Source organism: Megalopta genalis, chromosome 1 (assembly GCF_051020955.1).
Source record: "Megalopta genalis isolate 19385.01 chromosome 1, iyMegGena1_principal, whole genome shotgun sequence".
In the NCBI taxonomy this organism is placed as follows: domain Eukaryota; kingdom Metazoa; phylum Arthropoda; class Insecta; order Hymenoptera; family Halictidae; genus Megalopta; species Megalopta genalis.
This window is the reverse complement of record NC_135013.1, coordinates 40,890,672-40,916,044: the sequence shown is the minus strand read 5'-3', so window position 1 is coordinate 40,916,044 and position 25,373 is coordinate 40,890,672. Positions and strand designations below refer to the sequence as shown.

General features: G+C 33.6%; 1 protein-coding gene across 1 annotated transcript in view; it reads left to right on the top strand.

Moving 5' to 3' along the window:
• Positions 1-25,373, top strand: part of Phlpp (PH domain leucine-rich repeat protein phosphatase) — a 185,422-nt gene that overhangs the window by 142,538 nt on the left and 17,511 nt on the right. The window contains exons 6-7 of the mRNA XM_033467284.2: positions 19,826-19,983; positions 20,257-20,403. Of these exons, the coding sequence (XP_033323175.2) occupies positions 19,826-19,983; positions 20,257-20,403 (305 nt within the window). The remainder of the gene's footprint in view (positions 1-19,825; positions 19,984-20,256; positions 20,404-25,373) is intronic.

Genomic DNA, 25,373 nt, shown 5'->3' with positions numbered 1-25,373 from the left:
ATGTCCTCTCTAAGCAAACGCAATCTCGTGTTTCCCGAAACGATATATATTTCTCGGATTTCGCGGACGGAGCATTTCGCCATAAAGCAATCACCACAAATTCGATCCGGCGTTCGAATCTTCGCAGCAATGTTTTTTAACAGCAGGCACGGCCCAACCGACACGCCTCATATTTTCCCTTTTCCCTTTCGATTTTTTCATCGCTCGAAACATATCGCATCTGACCGTTGTTTTATATTCTCCCGTTTGCATTTCACGCTGAGTGAAGCGTGTCGATCCAATCTGCAGTTGTTCGAACAAGTACCAGAACAAGCAATACGCAACTACGTTGCGCCCGTTTATTACGATCTCTACCCAGACGCGTTTTCCTGCTGCCGCCCGACACGCACCGTGAAACGAAAACGAGCTTCTGCTGATAAGTAGTTTCATACTTTCTTCGACCGGTAAGATCGGTTCGGTCGTTCGGCCATTTTACGTAACACCGGAACCACGAATCCGAAACTGTTAACGCGTTAAGTGCCGAAAATCAACTGAGAAAATTTCCCAAAAATTTAAGTAATTTATGATTAATGAATCTGAGACTAGAAAGTTGAAATTGATCATAATGGATGACAGAGTTAGGCATATTTTATTCAAATGACGATAATAATAATCAAATTTTATTCGTAGGACTTATTCGAAATATTATTCGAATTTTTTATCCGAAGAATTCATTTGGAACGTTATTCGAATCAAATTTTATTCAAAGAATTTATTCGAAAGATTTTATAAGATGGAGGATTTATTCGAAAGATTAGTTGGATAAAATATCATTCGAATAACGCCCATCTTTAGTGGATAGTACTTTAACTCTTTTGCATCCTAAACGTCTCACAAAAATAAAAAAGAAGTTTGAAAATTAGTTAAAAATAAATTAGACACTCAACGTGTTAAGTACACGATAAGGTTCGTACGGTTTTCCTATCAGTACAACTCACGAATCGATTTTCTTCTTGATATTGTTTGTTTAATAACATTTACGTCATAAATAGTGTGATTTGCATTTTATTTCATTTAATTTTATTAATCCCTTCCACTGTAACAATTAGTCAGACTCGTGATGAAGATTTCATACATCATCTAAATTTGATTCTTCTATTATCGGAATCTAGGGATGAAAGTAAATAAATGCATACAAGAAACAAAAATTGTCTCGTTTTATCAGGGAAATTATTAAAACATATTAACACATTATTAACATAGTGTTGGGGCGTTACAGCGTCGTCAATAATAGCGACGAATTATGACGCTATATTTGTGGACTGTATAAAATAAAGAACCGGATTCTGCCTGCTATTTTGTATTGAGCCCCTGACTACAGTACACCCTTGGTCAGGATGTCTTGATGCTACGACTTCTATTACAACTCTGGTGCTCTATCAGAGAATACCCTCGCTCGTAGCAGACTACCATCCCTCCAACGCACCTACACTATGCGCCGATTGGTCCTGCCCGATTTTGGCAATAGCCAATCAGCTGGTCCGTTTCAAAGCAGACGGCCGCAAGGCCCCGGCAAAGACAGGAAAGTTCCTCCAGGCATGACCGTCATAAAACAATGTCAGGCTGACCCTTCGGAACCTTTCCTTCTTTATAACTAGTCCCGGCCATCGAGACCGAGAGAAACGATTTCCCAAAAAACCTGGGCTCGAAAAACAGCCGGTTATGCACGTCCGTGTCATAAAGACATTAGTGTTGTGCACTAACACATAGTGTTCACAAAAGATACACAAAATTGGGACATGTTTGGCAACATAACAGTATAATAGACAAGATTTATTATAATAATTGCTCCTGCAATTCTGTTGGATCTCGTAGATCCTAACAAAGTTAGACATAGTTAATAAATTGTAATAAAAATTAGTTTTCACGTTTGACAAATGAATTCAGTCGTCGCAGCTTTGAAAGAAATTGTAGTACAAGGGGTAAATAAACTTATCTAAATATCCATAATTTTACAAATTTTTATATAAATTACAAGCGTCGTATGGTTATTATATAGTACAAATAATTATTATCGTAAACAAACTTATATTTCGAAATAAACAATAATCGTCAACTCCCATTAAAATCCACTCTGCTCAACATCATTTCTTCACTAAAAGCTTCGAATGTTTAACACAAGCAGCCAACGCAAATCAAAATTATATGAACACATTTCAGAAATTCACCGTTAAAATCCCGTTGCATTATCATCCTTGAAACCTGATTACAACGGTTCTAAAATAACCGGGAAATATTCGTATAGTTTTTTCATTGGTATAACTGACAAATCAAGTTTCGGTTTGATATTGACAAACAGAGATTGAAAATTTGATCTGTGTAGTTTCTGCAGTTGGTCTGTTATTTTCAATTGTTTCATCGTTTTGTTGTTCAGTAAACAGTAAAAATGGACACCGAAAAGTTGAAATTCGTGTTTTTATGTTCCACGAATTTAAAGTTGGAAACGCAGCACCTAATGCAGCCAGGCGTATTTGCAGTGTTTGTGGAGAAATTGCTGCTACTGAAGTAGCTCGTTTACAGTAAAACGTTCAACAAAGTGGAATGCGATTCTATCATCTTTAAAAAAAAAAATAACTTAATAATAAGTTTAATAATATTGCTAAAGAAGAAAGAAAGAAAAATAAAAGCGTTATTTAAAATCGATTTATATTTCTCATTTAATGCTTATTTGTTTTTCGTTTCTACGACTTCATCCGTCCTTCGATATTAAATTGACACGATAGTAAAAAATTAACAACAAAGGACGATAAATAATTAACTTGGTAGATTCCTTCTTCAAGAATGAAGATTTTAACGGAGATTATTCACACTCATAAAACAATCTACAGTCGGTGTAAAAAGGATTCGTATACCTTTTAAAACGGAATAACCTTTCTATAATTTGGCCAAGCGATCTAAATTTTTGTTGTGGAAAACTGCTATTTCCGCGAACCTTAATTATTAACAGCTCATTACGGCATTTTCTACATGAATTAAAGAATGTGCGTTCTTTTCAATTTCGTTATATGCGCAGATAAAAAGCTGAAACGATGCAATTGCAATTTTTAAAAACAATTTTCCAGCCATTGTCTAGTAAAGTAACATCCAAGAAAATTTAGTTCGCTTAGCCCAATTTATGAAAAAGTTATTCCGTTTTAAAAAGTGTAAGAACACTTTTTACACCGATGTCTTCAATATCCATGAAAGCTACATCAAATTGACACGAGGTACAAATCAGTATTAGAGAAAGTTTAAAGTTATAACTTGTTTTGCTTTTAGAACATAAGCCATACATCACTTTTCATCGCATTACTACGAAAAAATAACCCTCTAAAATAAGAATGAAAAAAAGATTAGTTAGTAGGCACTTCTACCGTGCTCACAGCTATGCGAAGTATTCTAAAAACTAAACGTAAATTACGACGCTTTAGTGAATCGTGCAGTACATTTTTCGGACGTGGCGGAAGATACGAGGAAAAAAGTAGTACATTTGCATGCTATTCATTATGAATATTCATTCTAGTCTGCATGGCTGCATGCATAGCAGCCGCATTATTCCGGTAGCCTTTGCAGGTCTTTTGAGTTTGACACTTTCTTAAAAAGAATACGAAATTACGAGCCTGAAAGGACGAGACAGTCCGTGAATCCTATGAAATTCTATTAGGTGTGATGAAATCGCGGAGTTCGCCGATTCGTTCCTGCGATACTCATCCTCCATTCACGCCTTCCAGCCGCTGATATTATCTGTTTTCAGCGAGAAGTACGATTTAATATTCATGCTGCAATCGAACTTTTTTCAGTACTTTAAGCAAATGAATTTGATAAGTTAACGGCCAACAAAAATTCGTGCAAACTTTCACAAACGTTTTAAGCGACTCTCCGAACATGAAGTACTCTGCGGAGATAATTTTTCGATAAACTCGAAGTTCGCCATAACAGTCTCCTGTAGTCTAAGTTTGTTTGCAACTTTTTATCGACGAACACAGGCAATTTCCGATCGATCAACGATTCGGTCGTATAATCGCATCCTTTTTTCGTTCTCCTCGATTTACTAAAGCTTAAAAGCTATCTCAATAAACGAATCGAAATATCCAAGTGTGCTTGACTGTGATAAACAAAGCAATGAAATCATCTAAATGTATAATTCGAAATATACAAATATCCTTAAAAATAAATTTGCAACGAAGCATTCTTTAAACGTATTTACTAGATAAATATTTTAGTATTTTCTTACAATTTTTCCTTATTTGTACATGATGTATGTATTATAAATGAATTGATGATCAAGTTGCTGATTCAAACACGCCGATAACAAGCAAACAATTCCATAAAAACGAGAAAGTATAACAATTACTAATTGTTATTAAACGACGAATATTTATGTACTTGTGTCATTTGGAAATTTGTGAAATACAAGAACGCATTTACAGTGATATGTATAATTATAGACTCTAAAAATTTTAAAGTCAGTTTGAGTCTATATATTTAAACAAAATTCAGAAAAAAGAAACTATATTTGTATATTTCTATTTTCTATTATTTCTTCAGTTTTGCGACAGTGAATCTTCTAATCAACAAAAGAAATTCTTTTTCTCAATTAAATATTTCAACAATGAAGTTAAAAATTTGAAAATTGCAAAGAGACCGGCAGTCTAATCATTACACATGAACGATTACAGCAAGGAATAAAAAAAACTTTAAATAATTTGAATCAAACCCAACTTATTATATAAAGTCAACTGTAAAATAAGAATTGAATTAAATGTTCTCGAAATTGCTATTGTAAATGCAATAGTATGAAAGCTCCAATTCAGTAATAACAATCGGGATGTTAACAGAGATGAATATTTATTGAACGTAAACTGTCACATTTGTCCCTCTCTGCATATTTATATCCAAATGGAAGGCAATCCGACAGGAACCTTTGAGAGGGTGCTTGAAATAATTTCGCCGAATAAACAACTGTTTCCCCGTCAAGTTGAGCTACAAATCATTGATTCTGTCGGTGAAGGACTAAAAAAAAATCGCGATTCGACGAGAGGTCTGGCATGGTAGCAGCCGAACAAGAGTTTTCACATTTTTCAACGGATTGAACCGCTTTAATCCGACCTGCGGGAAACGAAAAGGTATATGTTAGGTCGAGAAAAGGACGCCGGACATACTGTGCCAATGGGGAAAAAAGAAAGGATGTTTATTGTATGGCGAGAACGGACAAAAACCATCTGAGATAAATACTTGACGAAAAGGAGAGGCAAAAAATGCGAAAGATTAGTGAAAGTCCCACGGAGACACCTACAATTTATTTCTTGTAAAGTATTGTCGTTCCTGATCTAGATTTTTCGTTTGTACTTGTAACAATTTAAGATTAAAATGTGAGAAATTTCCACAGAAAGAAAAATAAAGTGATGGAAATAGATTGCGATTTTGCTAAAATTTACGTTAAAAAAAAATTTGAACTCACGCTTTGCAACATTGGACAAAGAATTTTAATTGTCGGCAGTATTTCTGAAATTATTGAACGCAATATTTTCTGTCGTTTAATTTACTTGTCATATAAATCTACATATTCGCAAGAAAATAATTATTAATTTAAATATTAGCGTTTATATTAAACAACTATAACATTATATTAGTATACTAAATGTAATTAATTCGTGGTCCCTTCATCGTGTTGTTTATTTGCAGACAGTCAAAGCATATGTTTGTTAAAAATCATCTATTAACCTCTACTTTCTTTTCCGATTGTTAAAAAATTAATAATTGAACTGTGGATCGTTGTGCAAAATAAAAATAGTTCTGCATATGTTGTAAAATATTGGAGAAGCTTAAAAGTTCCCCCTATTCTTTCTTTAATAATTTTATTAGGTTGGAAGTAGCATATTGACATTATTAAATGCTTTAAACTCTACAATAGAACTTTTGTAAAAACTTGCATAAAGATATTACAAATTGCGTTCACTATTTGAACTGCTAGTACCATAGACAGTAGAAGAATGGTCTTATTATTCGAAGTGTCAAAAGACAGGAAAATGAATTACAAAGTTATTAATTTGAAGCGACAGGAGACTCGAGTTCGCCGTCTTTATTAGTCATCTGCAACTTCGTTAGACCACCGGTTCAGATGGTTGAAACTTTATTTAGCAATGAAACTTTATTTATTGACCCAGTAAGTACAGACCAGCTCGCGACGACTACGCAAAACATTCGGCGAAATTCGCAGTTAAAACGTAAAATCCACGCTGCTCGAACTTCCATAATTTCGCTTCAAGTTCGAGACACGTTGTTGTCGAATCTTCCGTTCTGCTAGCTGTCACGGCAGCTTCTGTGGTAAACAATTTGTAACCATCATTTGCTCGTGAAGATAAATCTTTTAAGATGTACGACCTTAGTTTCTGCTTCGACAGCCTAAATGTTCTTTTACTGTTTCAAGACGTTTGGCATAATTTCGTGAGAAGTTGGCCACATTTACGCTCACATCGCTTATCGTTAATCGTTACTGCATTATATCTAAGCTTAATCGCATTTTTTTCTCAATTAAATATTTAATTTCAACTTATAATATATAATAATATAATATAACTTATAATTTATGCTATATTGCGGAGAGCATCATTTTATTGTTGTATTTTATGAAAGGCAACATTTAATCACTCGTACTTCGTTGATGCAATTATAGAAGCATTAAAAATATACTGAATTACTCAATAGTAATAATTAGACTATGGACTTTTAGGTGAAATAAAAATTTTTAATTGATTGCAAAATAATTGAGCTACATAAATATTTATTTCTTTTTCCAATCATATATGTATTGATAATAATATTCTTCCATAAATACAATTTTTAAACAAATTACAAATTCTCTAAATGTTTTTATTATTTAGGTCTTTGATTTACTCATTTTTATCATAAATGCGTAGCATCCACGATCTAATAGTAATCGTAATGCTATTTTGATTTACATCAGAACGAGGCAAAACAATAAAAGGAACCAAGATAAATAAATTCATAAGCATTTTCACCTTTTCTGTTTATCAGCAATGGAAATTACTTCGAAAACTAGAATATATTTCAATTGTTTATAATTAATTTAACAAATGTACAAAACGTAACGAAGAATTAATTTGTACGAATTAATTTTGCAAGAAATCACTACCTGTATTAAAACTGTTATGTCCTCTTAAGTGCACAAAATAGCACTACACATTCTTTTATTTGCTTATTATTTAACATTTATATAAGAAAATTCCATAAGAGTCTATCTAAATGAATAATAGAGGTACTAGAAAATAAAGGAGTCTCTACCTACTATTAATAATCTAAAAAATGTAATAATTCTACTTAATTTTAAACATTTTCTTTATTGTCATAAATAGTGTCTTATAATTTTCTACTAGTAAAATTTTTCTGTTTTTTTTTTAAATTGAACATTTTTTGTTACTTTCTGCAAAACTTACGAAAATATTACTTAGAAATAAACTATTTCGCTTAACATAAAATGTATTTTAATGCAAATATTATATCAAGTTCCTATACCAATAGTTTCCTAGATGCCTTATAATTTTGTCCGTCACTGTAATGCGTAATACTTTCGAGCCATATTTTAAAGATATTATATAATACTTAAAGTAAATGCAATAAGAAATCGAACCTTTTACCCTTAAAAAGAAAGATACTGGCATAATCCTGCATTCTGAAGTATGCAAGATCCTGCGGTGCCTCGAGTGCTTAATAAAATTACAAAGTATAAATTGCGCTCGCGATCTAAAAGGGCATATTTCATTCACCGGCGAACCACGAAGCAAAAAAGGAGAATGCAAGGTGACCACTAATCTTCCTCCATTACCATGAAACCGCCGTTCGCGAGCTAACTGAATCAGGAATTTGATGATACTCCAGTACCATTTTTGTTTTTCTCGGACCACTCGCCTTGTGTATAATTCATTTAATATAACTGAGACGAAACAATGGACAGACGGATGGGGGCAGTGAAAGAGGTTCGCGAAAAATTTTCGGCGCCGCATTAAACGCGCAATTCGCAGTTAGTTTTACGCGAACGGAACTGCATCCGCGCGGAATGATTCTGTACGGCGCGCCGCGGAGGGAAGCAGCGGTTACGCGTTAGCGGAAAGGAACGAAGACGGAAGAAGAACCATAGAAACCAACCGTTAGTCACGCGGATTTTAACGGTATACGAGTACGCGAAATTGATCTTGAAATTGGTCGTCAGAGAAGTCTCTAGCCGGATCGCGAAAATTGCACGAACCACGGGTCAAAACGTGTGGAACAAATTTGTCTCCTCGAACGTGGAATTGAGAAGTAATCGAGACGATGACGAAAAGTGGCGATTGGGTAAATAGCAGCTTACAAATGGAAATGTAAAGTTGCAAGTTCTGTTGTTATTTGGATTTAAATGTTTAAATTTACGATTACACTAAAATGACTTGACACTGAAATTATGTGTTCGCATTATTCAATTTGTTTAGATTATGTATTTATTGGGTAAATTGCGGATTGCAAATGGAAATATAAAATTTGTTATTGGTTTTACCGTTATTTGGATTTACATTTTTAAATTTACGATTACTGACACTGAAATTATGCATTCGTATTGTTCAATTTTTTTAGGTATTTATTGGATTCTTCGGGAAGTTGTTATGTTTATCAAAAATAATTTTGTTCCGTACACGTATTAAAAGAGCATTTGATAGAGTTTTTTTCCAATAAAAGCGTGACTTCTACATTATCTCAAAGAAATACGTCAAAAAGTTTATTTTCACTCTAAATATTAAAAAATCGTCTTTTACTATCTCGTCGAAGAACGAAACAACTTTCAGAACGATCCAATATTGTGGTAAAAATCCTGCACAATAAATTGGAATAAGTACTGTTATTCTTACGAAACAATGAAATAACCACTTTTATATCTACTTAGTTCTCACACTGTGTTAATTAACCCTCATACGATACACAAAAATGGTTATTATATTTTTTGTAATTTTTTCTCATCTCCGTTTTACACTTTAAAATATGAAATTACAGACGCGATACAACTGATTGCAGAATTATACATAAACACATAAAATTATAACGCAAACATAAGAAATTAAAGATTTGACAATCTCTAAAACAGAAAATATGTGAATCTCCAGCTGTGGATCAAAAGTGAGTTTGTATGTGATTAAATAAAAGCTTGTTAAACTAACGACTACTAACTTACTGGATTAGTAACACTTGCTAAATTAATAATTACGAAATTATTTCTAAAATTACCAATTTTTAAGTCGGCAAATTTATTTAATGTCACTAGTAGACAATTTGGTAAAAAGGGAATGAGAACTACTTCTCTGAAAGAGTACTTCTCAAGCCACTTTGTGTGTCGCTTATCGGTATTGATTAGAACGGCACGAACTTTCTCCCATGAAATTCTATTTACATTTCTTACGGGGGATGATGATAAATCACCCGTAAATCGTGATAACATGAAAGTAGTTCCCGATGTATCAAGGGACCCCGGATTCTGATCTTGAAGATTTACGAGCTTGCCGTACCAATGATGACATTTGTAGTACCTTAAGCAACAGGTTTCAGGCAAAGCAGATTGTGTAGGTCATTTTCGAATCATTCTTTGTATATCTCAATTTATTATGAATTTATTTAGAAATTATCCTTGCCTATGTGACTCCAGAAAAATTCTTTTAGGTAAATTAATTCAATTAATTCAACGAGGTCTTTTTACACGAGTTTCTCTTTTCTGATGGAGAAGAACAAATGAAAATGATATAAATTATGCAATTGTTCAAGAAATATATTATACATTTTTATTGAACAAGCATAAAGACCTTGTTTATGAACAGAATTATTTATTTATGATATAAATTTTCGAAAACTCCAGTCTGTTTGGTAAAAGTAGCTGGGTTAAAATCATTCGTATGAATTGAAAAAGTATAGTGAATAACAAATGTCAGCAACATCTTTCTGATTGGCTCCTGATTATGAAACAATACAATCAAAACAGTAGTTTTTTTATTCTGGCATAACTATAGAGCCAATTTTTATTTAACAAGTTCACGACACGGTTGTATTATCTAAGCATATATTAATAATATTACAATTTGTATTTTCTAATACTATTTTTGCAAAGTATTTTACAAATACTATTGAAATCGTATTTTCTTATTATATTTCTTTGCATTTTTATAGGAGCTAAGGAAATAATATCCTGCTAAAATTCATTGTTCATTATATTCTTTTAAACCGTACAATTGATTTTAATGCATTTCTATTCGAAAGATTGAAACAATGGAAAATAACATCAAAGTATTTATAGAACTGAGATACGATTGAGACAGAAAAACTTCAAAAATTAATTGCATTAATGCCAAACCATATTTCCAATGTCATTTAAGAAAGTGGAGATTGCACTAACTATTAACATAAAAACAATCGAAAAGCACTTGCTCTTGTAAGTTGGAATGAAGTTGCCTTTTAAGTTGGAATAAAATTCTATTCTCTTGTACATCGATATTTAATATTAAATCTACCATGTCGATCAGAATAACCACTTTTATAAGATTTACTTTAAAATTGTTGAAGTTATAAAGACTCATTGATAGGAAATGATACAATTAATTTGTTAATTCTATAACTTCGTTATAGTAAAAATGGCGAGAAATCTAAATTCATTCAGTCTTGTTATTTTTATAGATCAACCCAAATTAGTGTCTTTTAATGCTTGGTAGGCTTGGGGTTGAGCATTCAAATACATGTAATAATATTGTAATCATTGTAACTGTGAATGCAACGATACTGCAAGGGATTCAGCATACTGTTATACAGAGTGTTCCAAAAATGTCTCGCAGTCCGGAAATGGGAGGTTTCTGAGGTCATTTGAAGCAACTTTATCCTGAGCTAAAATGCAGTCCGCAGCTTCGTTTACGAGTTATTAACGAAAAACGCTGACCAATAAGAGGCGAGTTCGGCTGGTGCGACGCGGCCCAACTAACAAGCGCACGAAGCCCCGTTCCTCTGATTGGCTTCGGCCAGCTGATCTCGCCTCTCATTGGTCACTGTTTTTCATTAATAACTCGTAAACAAATCCGCGGATTGCATTTTCGCTAAGGAAAAGGTTGATTCAAATGATCTCAGGAACTCCTCATTTCCTGATTGCGAGACAATTTTGCGACACCCTGTATTTTTGTCACGAAAGATCCACCGTTTCAATCATCGATTAATTGCAAAATATGTAACAAGTAGAAATCCTTGATACGACATAATTCCAAGAAATCGGAAAAATCGCAGGGTGACCTGATGGAAATTTCGGGCAGTGCATTAACTGTGCCGTTTACGGGCACGCGTCCGTTGAAATCGTCTGGACGATTCTGTCTAGCAAAATGGCACCAGCCAGACACACGAACAGGTTGCGCGATGGTGGCCAGCTGAGCGTGTTCTTCCGGTTCGTGTACCGGCAAGACACGCGACAAACTCGACGGCTCCTCAGTGACGATCCCGTCGCCAGTCATGAATAATGTTCTGTATCCGGCAAATGTTCGAGACGGTTCGCGGACGCGTTCAAAGACGCTGAAACGCCAAGTGGAACGCTTTCGCGGCGACAAACGGCGTCCGGGAACGATGTTTCGTCGAACTTGCGAAATTCTGTCGGGCACAGAGAGCCGCGTAAAACGGATATAACGCGCCGTTAATGCCCGCGTCACGGCGAATCATTTCCGAACGAAGCAAATCGATCAAAACGATAGCGTGGACCAGGACCATAACAATTACGATTCACTTGTGAAAAGAACTGATACGGACTAATTGCTCTCGTTGCAGTTACCGAGTGATGTGCGAATATAGATATCGTTAACGGTACGGCGTTACGTTACAAGTGATAAAATATGTGCTTCTTGAGCAGAACTTTTCTGGTGGAACGTATGGTACTTGAGTTCAGTCGGTTACTGACCGAACAGACCGGCTCTGGTCGATACTAGCGCGATGAAAAGGAAGAAGCGATCGCCGACGCGTTTAAATTAGAGCATCCATTGTAAGCGTCGGCCCATAATTGAATATATTAATTTAGCTTCCGATGAATTCATTTAATTAGCTGAATCATTTTATGACGGACAGTTACGCTCTCCGTGCGTACATATGTTGGAAATTGTAGAAATCTTTCGATTAAGCTGAAATCAAATTAAAGGAAGTTTTAATTAGTATGCGATTCGATGTCGGTGTATACACCGGCAGTTATGCGTAACAATTTCACAGTTTGGTAAACAGGCATTTCATTTCAGATGTGATCGATACAAATGATATTTATGAAAACGTTAATGAACCAGGCCACAGTAGGAATTAAAATAATTACACATAAATAAATCCTGTATTTTTATTACGACAAATTAACGTCAATGGATGGTACTTTGTAATTCACGATACAAAATTATGAATTGGGAGATGCAATAACATCTTAATGAAAATTCACATGTGTTTTTAGCATTGTACGTATTCGATCAACGATAGGTTTGCGAGCGTTAATTCGTTCGATAAATCGGGCTGACAGAAATCGCGGAAAGTGCTCGTGTTTCTCGTGAAATTCATCTTCAAATAATATTGAATGCATTGACAGGATATTCTAGACATGCACTGCATCACTTCCGTATTAGGTAGAAATAAATAACGTGTCTGCGCTGTTACACCGACGTGATGAATGATTTGATGGATCGACGACAGTTGTGAATAATATCTAGAGACGGGCGAGTACCGCTTCCTGTTCTCGAAAACGAATGTCGCAGTTTATTATAGCGAAATTTCAACTGTCACGGAGCGTCCTTACTGGTGGAAGAGTTGTTTTATACACCTGCAATCACTATACAATAAATTCAATGATAATTACTGGACTGTGTACTTTTATGCATTTATCGTGACTGCAAATTAACATGATAGTATATTATTATTTCACGTCTCTTATAACAAATTTTTTAATCAACGGGAAAAATGTTTTTCTGCTTCCAATGTTTATAAAACATTCGTTCAAAATGAGAATTTGCGTAAAATTAAAATTTAATTAAATCATTTGCTCCAATACTGTAATTCTTGATATAACGTTTAATAAACATTTCGTTATATTTTAAAGTAAAATATTGTTTGCAGTAGAATAATACATATTTCCGATTGAAATCTCCAAGCCATAGAATTAAATTTTTAAATAATATTTAATTTTTATTAGCTTGATGGAAAAATAATGGGTAAATAATTTCATTTTGTGTTCTGCAAACAATCGTTCTTAAATAAACAGCAAGAATTATTAGAAATACTATTTGTAATGCACAGAGTGAAAGAATCGGTTAACATTTCTCCGCTAACTTAATAATAATAATCGTTTAACTTTAATTGCAATTATAATTTCATATGGTTTCATTTTTTTTGTTCATTATTTCCTCAAACTGTAAAGAAAGAGGAATTTAATGATTATAACAGCATGTTTAATTTCAATTATTTGATGCTACAGAAATAATTTGATTTACGAATTGTAATGTACGTTTCAAAACTAACGTTTCTAAACTGAATAAGCTTACGTACGTTAAAATAAACGAAATTCTAAATTGAAAATAAATCAACGCAATTTAAACAGTTTACAGAGATTACCTTCATTCATTACGGAGTTCTATGTATTTGTTTTTGGAACAACAATATAAGATCATGAATAACAGCATTTTTAAATTCGTCTATTTTCTAGAAGAACTATTGTTTAAAAACTATTCTTGTATAAGATGACATTAACCAATATGTAGATTCTTTATTTCATACAATTTTCTTTATTGATCCACCTGAAACAACTCAATCGTAGCGATTGCTTCAAAATTTCAAAGATTCGCTTAAAAACTGCAGCGCGCATCGATTCTTTGACGCGCACTCAATATTTACCAAAAATTCTAAGAAATCGCACTTCAAAGGTGAAATTATAAAAATTAATTACGGCGATGGCCTTCGTGAAACGGGAAGTTCGAATATAAAAAGCGCGGGCCGTTTGAACTACCGTGCGGTATCTTTTTTAACGAGGCGTGCCGCCCGAGTATTTGAAACGAGAATCTCCGCAGACGCGTTAAAGTATCCTTAATTAGCGTTCGCTAATTACCCAGCCGGCATGCATGCAGCGATCTATTTATACTCGAAGATGATAATGTTGCGTCAGACGCAACGGGTTGCGAGATGAGATGAGAAAGAGAAGACGCTTCCCGTTACTTCTGACTGGTTCGTTTACGAAAATCCCTGGTCGAATGCACTTTATCGTTGCATAATATTCGCGAACGGCGCGCGGTCGAAGAACACCGCGCACGAGCCACATTAATTTGATTAGTAATGGCACACAATAACCGTAATACGTAGCTGAAGGGAGATAACTGTAATTACGGCGGATAGCGCGCGGAGGGGTTGTTTCCCTTAATCACTTTCTTGCCCCGACCTCGGCGCTCTCTAATTTCGCAGACAGCTCGTTGGAAAGATTGTTATCCGACGCTATTATTTACATAGGCGAACGTACTCGCAGTTTGCTCGCCGAATGCGAAACGGTCCAGCGATCAGATGGAGATGTTGAACTCTATTCATAGAGTTCGTTATTTTAATGATCCGAGGCCTGTAAAATCCAAATGAAAGGACGTTGTTTCCAAGTCGTGCATCCCATTCATAAATATCCTAATACACAATAACAGATTTTACATATTGTTTTATTATTCTCGCGGATTTATCGCGCTGTTTCACAAACTTCATATTATTCTGTGATTTGCGAATGGACCACTCTTTTTAAAAACATCGGTTTTAATTGATATGTACAATAAAACTTGCGAAGTTATAATTTCACTATAAAACAAGGAAATAATTATAGATTTTTTATAAAGACATTCCATTCTATGCATAAGACCACCTCACAGATTGACAAAGTGATTTAGTATTAGTATTTCATTCAGCACAATTATGTTTGCATTTTCAGTACCTTTCGTTGCAGATGGGAATTCTTTCAGTTTAAGATTTTCGTCTCCAATACACTTTTTCTTCAGTGTTCTTAAGAAATATTAAAATTGTAGAAATTATTATTCAACTTAAGTTTAACTGCATACTCCAAGCATGTGAAATATCTGTTTTGATTGAGAAATAATCATATTATTGTAACATAACAACACAATTTACATGGATTTATTAAGAGTCTGGATGATCATAAAAGTTTTATCTAATTATGCAGATTTACAGTTTTCTGTAATTTCTTAGACGACAAAAGTTTTCTGAACCTCCTAATTTTCTTAATTTGGTTCTGCTTTTATCATACAGATCAGTAAACAATCTCTGTATAGATTGGACAAACACCACCGATAAATTCTTCAAATATTCGACTAGAGTAGAGTTCGGCAAAAATTGTATTCGAGCGACGGATAAGAGATAAAGGCTAACGGATAAAATTTGATTCGACACTATCGAATAAATATGCAATCGAATACAAATTTATGTAGATAAAAGTTTATCCGAATAAGAATATACTCGAATAAAATTTTATTGAATTTAAGAATTTGGGAATTTATTGAACATTCAGTGGTTCTGAACGTTATATTTTTATAAAATTACGTTAAAACAAGAACAATCAACAACTATTTGCATTATTATTCGAATAATTTGGCTAAAAAATAATGGCTAAATAATTTCATTTGGTGTTCTACAAACAATCGTCCCTAAATAAACAGCAAGAATTATTTAAAATACTATTTGTAAAGCACAGAATGAAAGAATCGGTCATCATTTTTCCACCAAACTAATAATAATGATCATTTAACTTTAATTGCAATTATAATTTCATGTGATTTCATTAGTGATTTCATTTGTTTTGTTCATTATTTCCTAAAACTATAAAAAAAGAGAAATTGAATGATTATAGCAGCATGTTTAATTTTAATTATTTGATGCTACAGGAATAATTTGATTTATAAATTGTAATGTACGGCTTCGTTACTTCGTTACAAGAACAATCAACAACTATTCGCATTATTATTCGAATAATTGTATAACCTCTATTCGAATAAAGAATTATGTGATTAATAACGAATTATTCGAATAAACAAATAATGTACAATAATAAATAATCGTTACCCGTGTAAAATAATCGACTAAATAGAATTCACTCGGATAATTATCTTGGCTAAATATTGATACGAAACGATTCGAATAGTGACTCTCTGGATTACACATTACAACTCTGGATTACAGACATGATATTTCGAAACGAACTTCTTGTTATTTGCCTAGTCCGAACACGTTACATTTTGTTTACAACAGACGTTACAAACATTAATATTCAGAGTGTATTTCATTACAAGCCACCGTCAGCCCGGCGGCAACAGTTTCGCAATAGAAAACCCGCTGAAAAACAAATCGCGTGGCCGCTAACGAAATTAATTAAACGAGGCGTCTCCCGCGAGGCAACGTCGACCCAAATCATAAAAGTTCCCTGGCGTGTATCGAGAGCCACTTTATCAAAGCAGTGCAGCGACAAAACTTCTGCGGCGTTACCAGAAAAACTCGCTTCCCTCATTAGGACCCATCGAGCCACGCAGATATAAACGGCCTTCTCCGCGTCAGAGCGTCGCGTCGCTTTTGTCGTTCGCCCTTTTTGGCCTTGCTTCGCCTCGACGCCGACGTCAACGTCGACGCCATGACGATGTTCGCCAGAACGCAGCCGTCGAGGTACATTTATCTTGGCAGCCGCGATAAACTATAAGAGCGAAGGATAGAAATACATTCCATTATTTTATACGGAAGCGTTTACATTAGAGCAACAAGCATAGCGAACATATTTTTCGATGTACCGTATCATGGAACTGTAAAATGATAATCATTTTTCTCCAGGATTATTCGTCTTCCAATAAACATCACCCTTGATCACTAAACCAGATTGTATGGTGCACACACGTTACAACTTTAAAATGTTCCAACAGACAAAGTATTGCGGATATTTTGTACATCGAAAAATCCGGGAAATAAACGACACGTGATTTTTGGATTTATAATAGTTACTTATCTGAATCTTATAATCGATTAATAGATAACTTGATGATATATAATAAACAAAAAATTTATTAGAATATTTTTTTTTTTGTTATTTGCGTTCATATTATAGACGTACATTCAAACATGTATGAATATTAATTGTTAAGTAAAGAAACCATTAACGTTATGTTCGTCGACTGTACTTCCTGAGCTCTCTGAATAATGAATGACATTAAATCTGAATAAATGTACAAATCAAAAATGATTCTTAATAACGAATAAATTTTCTCTCAATAAAATTCTATTCAAATAACGTTTTCAATAAAATTTTCAAATAATAACGTTGTAAATAAATTCTTCCGATAAAAGTTTACTCAAATATAGCAGCTTCAATATGGGTGTACCCTTAGCCGGGGAACATCGTTTTGTCTCGTTCCCTTCTCGTTTTCACGGCGTGGCAGACACCTGTCAACGAGCCGATACGTGTGCCATTCCGTATGCTAGTTTTTCGAGCGACTACCTTCGCCAAGAATTCCCAGCCTTGCATGTCCTCAGCCAGAAAACGGCGTGACGAGCGTGCTGCGGATGATTACAGAATCGTTCGTACGAGAAATGCTGAACGTTCCGCCAATAGTTCGATTGTCTACCGTCATGGGAAATGTCGAGTTGATGAAATATTCATTTCGGCTATCGAATGTGTCTCCGCTGGTTTCTTAAAATATTCGCGGCTGCTAATTGTGACGATTCGGACAATCCAGTTTTTTTACACTTTTTCTTGTACACTAGTAGATGAAATTACAGTGCGTGTGAAACGCATTGAGACATTTTTTAAAACGGCATAACTTTTTTTGGTCTGGACTAAATAAATTGAATTATTTTGTAAAATGTTAGTCGGACTAGTTTTCTATTTGTATAATTTGTTTAAATCTACTGTTACTTAAATTGACAAATAAAAAAACTCTCGTTTTGTAACTTTTTTATCTAAGCCTATAAAGAAAATCTTTAAAAATGCATTTTGTAGATCTCGGTAACTTAAATACATGCTGAAAAGTTCATCAAAATCAGTTTTCATTTATAAAAAAACTTCGTTACAAAAAAAAGTATTTTAATTATTGTACAGTAAACTGGTCAGCTTAATATTTAAAAAAAAACAATTAATCTAGTCCAGTTTTAAAAAAGTTATACCGTTTTAACAGATGTCCGAATACTTTTCTTACCCAATGTATGAGATACTCTAAAAATAAAGTGGGCTCCATATCGTATTAGTTGGAAAATGTAAAATGTCAAGTTATTCAAAGGGAAATTGTTTTTTGAATTCAAATGAACATTTGGTTAATCAAAGTGCTTGCACGAATTTTTCCCCAAACTCTTTTCAAGTCAAACACTTTCCGCTTAAATAGAACTAGGTTATAGTAGAATTTAAATTTTCGGCATGTTATAATCTACATTCGTATTGAAATGTGAGAAAAGTGAGATAAAATTTATTTACTCCGTAGGAAAATACAAAACTAAGCTGCATTAGAAAACTCTGCTGAAAATTGAATATATGTAATTCATATTAAGATCGTACTAACACTAAAGAACAAAAGTTAAATAAGCGTCATTTCAAAATTCCTAAGTAATAACTGTTTCCAAAATTTTGTGTCGATTATTTCGTTGACAAATTATAATTTGGAATTACGCACTAAACTGTTGGATTATAGATAAGAATGGTGTCCGTAATTAAAATAATGTGCATAAGTTTTATAAAACTCAGTCGACTGATTCAGTGCGATACTACGGTGTTCAGTGTAATAACCGAAAAATGACAAAAAAGAGCATTTATGCGAAATAATCTACAGTTACGCAATCATCTACGGTATCGCGATTACGAGCGCGATATATATGTGTGCGTGAAAAATGGTATACTTCGGGGATTTGCTCGCCATTATGGAGGAACGTGACTTTGATAGAGACACCATCGATACAGACTCCCTGGAGTTCGAGGTAATGCCCCGAGCCTTCAAACAAAATCAAATGAAGCAATATTACGTATAAATTTTGAAAATTGTACCATTTATATGTTGAACACAGTTGCATAAATTTTAAAATTAAGAAGAATGCAAAGTGATCTTTCAAAAAATTAGAACAAAATTGCATTTGCACTTATAATAGTATTAACAATGACTATTGAACTATTAACCAAAATATCGCAAAAATAAAGTAATATAGTTGCATTAATATTATTATAGTTAATATTATATTATATTATTATGGTTAATATTATTGCATAGTTAAAGTTTATAGTTATAACGATTACATCCGATTCACAGTTTTATATTCTTCAAATCCTAATGAAAAGTTTATACAACCTCATTAAGCTAGAAATTAATTTTGAGATTAAAGAAGATAATATAGTCTCTATCTAATAAGTGTTTATAATGTTTATAAATGCATAAAATAAAAGTTTGCGTGATGAAAATTAATGAAACTTCTATTACATTTTTAATGTGCTGAAATTATTCAAAAGATAATAAAATTCTTTAAAAAATTGTACAAGTGAATGATTTTATTTTTATGCAACGAATGATAGATATAGTGCAATCCATTTCTCAATCTATAAAACGTAATTGAAAAAATATATCAACTTTTGCAACAGGCAAGAAATCTCAGGAGTCTTTCTTTTCATTATGTAATTAGTGATCAGAATACATATTCTAATTGTCTGACATAGCTTTTTGAAATTATTGTTAGAGCATCTTCATTATTAGTTTCATTACAACGAATGCTTTTTGTATTATTGCAGGCTATACAATTGTCAGCGTACCCAAAGAAACTAGATCTTAGCAGTGGGGGTCTATCAAGAATTCCTGAGAGTGCTATAGCATTTCCAGCTATAGAAGAGTTGGTATTAAGCCAAAATCAACTCACAAACGCCAACAACAACCTCGAGCTTCTTCACAGGTATGCACTGCTTGATATACAATATACTATCTTTTTAGTACCATACATTATATATTTTTTAAAAAATAAGTACCGTGTTCTATATGTATATTCTTATATACATATATATTTTTTTAAATAAGGACCATGTAGTATATATTTTTTAAACATAAATATATTATACTATAATATATATTTTTTTATAAATAAGTACCATACACTATATATATTTTTAAGTAAGCACCAATATTTTTACACACTTTTAATCATTATATTTTAATATCTTTCACCCAGATTTCCCAAACTTCATGTACTTCATCTGGAGAGCAACGAACTGAAGAAAATTCCGCGGGAATTACTGGAGCTCAGGCGGCTGACTTACCTCAATGTCTCCGACAACAAAATCGAGAAGATTCCGTCTGACATAAGCCAGCTTATCAAGTATGTAAAGTCAATTTTATCAGATTCTGTTCGCGACAACGTTTCGCCAATGGCTGGCCTCGAAAATGCGAAACAATTTTACTTTTTGCCATTAAAGTACCCGAAATTTTCTTTTAGAAGAAATGGATTATCAAATGTGAAAGCAAAATCGAAATTGACAATTTACCAATTCAGAGTGGAACAAATTGAACTATACTTTTAAAAAAGAGAAAACTATCTATTATTCGCATCTACTTAATTTCTCAACAACTCAGTGTGTTAAAATAAATATAAAGTTATTGCAGCTTCTATTAGCTAACAATACAAAATATTCAGGCTTCGAAACTACAGCAACTATTTCTTATTCTACTTACATTGTTTTGTTAAATATATTATTTAAGCACAAACCATCAATTTAACATCAGCCAATAACATGCGCATCACTCCTAATCGCCATCCTCCTAAATTGCTTAATCGATGAGACGTTATAAATGATACTCAGCTCGCAAATACTAATTACTACTTAAGTAGAATATGAACGTTTGCATCGGACTAGTACACGTGAACGCATTGACTTCGATATACATAGAGAAAGCTATAGCATTCAAACGCTTAGAATATATCTAATTGCCTTTAAATCGCGTGTAATTAAAACGCTCTTATGATAAATTTGTACATTTTCATCCCGAATTATAAGCAAACAATTTTTAAATAGAAATAATATTTTAACTTCAACTTCAGTACATTAAAAAGTAGTAACTGTGTTACAATATCAGCTCAATGAGGTTGAATGTACTTGGCTGAGCATTTTTAATAGAATTTCATATTTTCAGTATTGTTGTAAATAAAATTCTTTCTCCTGAGTACGCTGATTTCCCGAGGCCATCGATAAAAACTCTAGAAAGCGCGAACGAAACTGTGAGACATAGTTTCTTGATGTACGATTTGACGTGGAATATCTTGTCTAGAACATTGAGGAATATTCCCTGTCGATGGAGAGAGAACGTCCTTCCAAAGAAATATTTTCTATCGTGTAAAAGAATCAAACCCTGATACATCTCGCACACCGTGTCGTGCTCGCAAATAATATTTTATTTATGCACACTGTTCGCAACTGTAATCAAAAAATTATCGATCTTTGAAATTATTGATCATTGCATTCAGAGGAAGAACATGTGCAAAATCGATAACATTAATTTCATAAATACATAATATACAGTAGCGTACATATATTTAAGACCACATGAAAAACGGTGTAACTATTTCAAAACTGAATTAAATGACTTGAATTTTGTTTAGATGATAGATGGATCAGTCTACTAGACAATGACTTTTTTAAAATTTTGCTATTACTTGGAATGACAAAAAAAATAAAAAACTCACGTTTATCAACTTTTTTATCTGAGCCTATAACGGAAATTTAAAAAATGCATTTGGTAAATCTCGGTAAATTATATATATGCATGCTAAAAATTTCATGCTGCTTTTAAGCAGTCCATATCTACATGATTATCGCTTTGCAATATTTGTACTCAAATACCTCGTAAACTAATCATTTATTGACACGCGTGGTTTAATATGTTCTTGTTTGGAACGATGGACTGAATCGATGAGTGTATTCAAAATTATATGATTGTGGCCCCCTCGAAACCATTTAAATTCCATAGGAAATATCTTTTATGCAGTGTGTAATTAACGAGTATTTTTCTCATTTATAAATTAAAATCGGACACCCGGTAAATGAAAATGTTAATGCTGTAAGTGGTTAATAAAATTAAATTCATCGTGTTTTGAACGATGAAAGGCAACGTGCAACCTTGCGCGCCAGATCGTTTCAAAGGACACTTTCCGCGCGAACGTTTCACGGTGACGCGTGAGCGGAATCCACGAATCGGTTCATCTGAGCCGATGATCGCGGTAGGGTCGTCTAATTAAAACGGAAATTACGTAAAGTTTCTCTCGAAAACTGCTTTCCACCGAGCGGAAATGAGGATGCCGGAGAAGAAGGAACTACGGTATGAGCACGGGCCCGCGCCGATACACGGACAGTGGTTGCACGTCGAACACAGCCGTGCACGGGACCTGTAGCCTCTACGGAAAAAGAAAACACGGTCGTGTAGACGGTGTACACCTGCGACTGCAAAAGCTAAGCCAACTCTCCGCTGACTTACCGGTAGAATGGAGTTGGGCAACACGCCCGGCAGAAGTCATGCGTCGGGCCGCAGTGGTGCAGAAACAACGGAGGAAGAGGAGCCTAACCGCGAATTAATGTGGAACTTTCCACTAATCACGTGTCCTAGATTATTTGGATTTCAGTTTTGATAATCGATCTTTTGGTTTTGTAAATTTTGACAATTAACCTGTTAAACCGGAAATTAGCTTTTGTTCTGCTCATTTTACAATAGAAATTTTTTTATCGCGGTGAGAAGTTATATTACCACGCTTAAAATAATGAAAAAGATCGCTTCTCACTTGTTGAGAATAGTTTTGAGTAGAATATTTAAGAATATTTCCATTTGTTCTTGAAGACATCGACATTTGAGTGTACAAAATGCACAGAGAGACAATTCTTCCTGGAACTTTTCTATAATCATTCTCTATTATTGGAATTTAGTTTGCCTGAGTAAGTGCAAATCGATCTTCTGGTTTTGGAAGTTCTATGATTAATTGTAAGAAGGAAGAGTAAAACAACAAGTTTCGCTCGTTTTTGGGCATCTCAGCATTTGAATATAGAAAAATAAATGACACGACACGACGATGATGATGCTTGACGGAGCTTTTCAGTAATTGCGTGTCCTTTACCGCTTGGATCGTCGGACTCGATCTTTTGTTTTCGTAAATACAAAAAAAATATGAAAGGGAAGAGGGGACAACAATATTCGATTGTTTTTTTTTTGAGAATTCGAATGTAGACACCGTGCAAAACGATAATGTTAGATGAAAATGTAATAAATAGCACGAGACCTTGGATGTTAAAAGGAAACAGCAGGAAATAGCGGTGCTTCCATTAGGATATGAGTTGGCAATCTTACAAAAATGAAAATGAAGAAATAAAATGAATGACCGTGATAGAGATTGCAGATAGTTTTCAGTACGTCCATAATATGGAGGCTCGGTTTCTCAAACTAGGATTACTAAACCAGGTTCAACCAGCTCACGAAATAATATTCTTTCGAATCCACCAAAATCTTTTGTTATTAAGTAAAACATCCAACTACATTCATTAATGTCTGGACACTTACGTATTGTTTTAGTTTTTTGTACAAATATTTTTCGTAGTTTGTTTCTTTCATAAATTTGTTGTTTATCATCATTTTATTAATTTATCATTAAACGTTAAATATTATATATTATATTTATGAATTTTGAGCGTAGGTAAGCAAAAACGTAAGTATGAAAATGACACGAGGCTATCAAGTTTCATTCGATTATCATCCGTCCATTATTTCTTCACGGTGGGATGAGTTCGATAAAACAGATAGGATCAAATATTTGAAAAGAGAAAAACAGCTAGGAGAATGAGAAAACAGTGTTAAAAGCATGTATTGCATTACGTACTCCACAATACACGTTCAATAAACATTCTCTTTATTAAAAAAAACAATCACGTTATTGTAGTGAAAATACACAGTTCGTATTTGTTAACTGTCTGTGTATTTATGTACAGGAATGTGATCAGAAAATCGTTAATCTCGTTAAAAAGGTTTCCAATCCAGAAATCCAAAAAAATGATATAACTGTTTCCCATCCTTTTACTAACCAAATTCAGCTTGAAGAGTTATAATTAAACTCTTTCCTTATTTTATAACTTTCAAACCTTAACAAGGCTATCACTGCCGGTCAAATGACCTATTTCATATTTTTTGATTTCATAATTATTCGAGTCATGAAGCTGCTTCCACTAGAAATTCCTTCCACTATTATAAAAATTATGAGAAAATTTGGATAAATTCTATTTTGTAATTCTTATGAGGCAATTTTTGGTAGACGTTTTGATACCTCGGTAGATTCAGTGTTAAGAATGTTTACATGTTAACAATGTTAAAGCTTTTAGTTTAAAAGCTAAAATCAACCAAACAATAATAAACTGTTCACTAATTGCAAAAAAATTATAAACAAAAATATATCTCTTACCCCGAAATGTTAAATAAAACCGAAAAGTGAACGAAATTTTCGTAAATTAATTTTATTATCTTAACACGATATAATGCAATAAAAATTGCATAATAAATGCTTTTATAATACAACGCGTTTACATTGCGTCCCGAAGTTTCGTAACTTTCTGAATTTCCAGACTAGGAATCTTGCCTTGTAAATCAACCGGAAGCGGTGGTACCAGAAATAAGTAGCATTTCCAAAGAAAAAAAAATACACGGGCTAACTCAGCTGGTGCGGTGGCTTTGCCATAATAATAATAATTTCATAAAAGGAGTTCCCGAATGTGTAGCATACCAGCGGGAACATTGTAGTAATTCAATTCCGTAGTCGGAGGGAACAATGCTCTCCGGAGAAAATTAAATTTGTTTCTAAGTTAAATCCAGCCCGCAGAAGTATGCTCAATTGAATTGGCGAATGAAGATGGGATGGAGAACGTGCACGTTGAATAGATTGAAAAATAAATGACGGCGCTGTTTAATATGATTACGCTGTTGGGAAACGTGCTGTGGAAAGTGTGCGTTGCAGGGCACGCGTTCTACCTTCCTGCATGTGCTATTAATTAACGGTGAAAGTACTAGTTCCCTTATCCGACCCTGTATTTATGATACTTTTGTTGTTGTGGATTTGGACTTTACGGTTTTGATAGCAGTTTGCAAATTTTCTTTACTCGCCAAGATTTAAGTATCTAAATTAATAAGTATTATTTTATACTATCAATACACTTCAGATAAATATGTTAATATATTTGGAATGTATTAAATGTATAGTGTTATTGTTATTTAACAATGTTTTCTAGTCTATTCCCCTTCGTTTTTTAAAAGTAAAAGTAATCG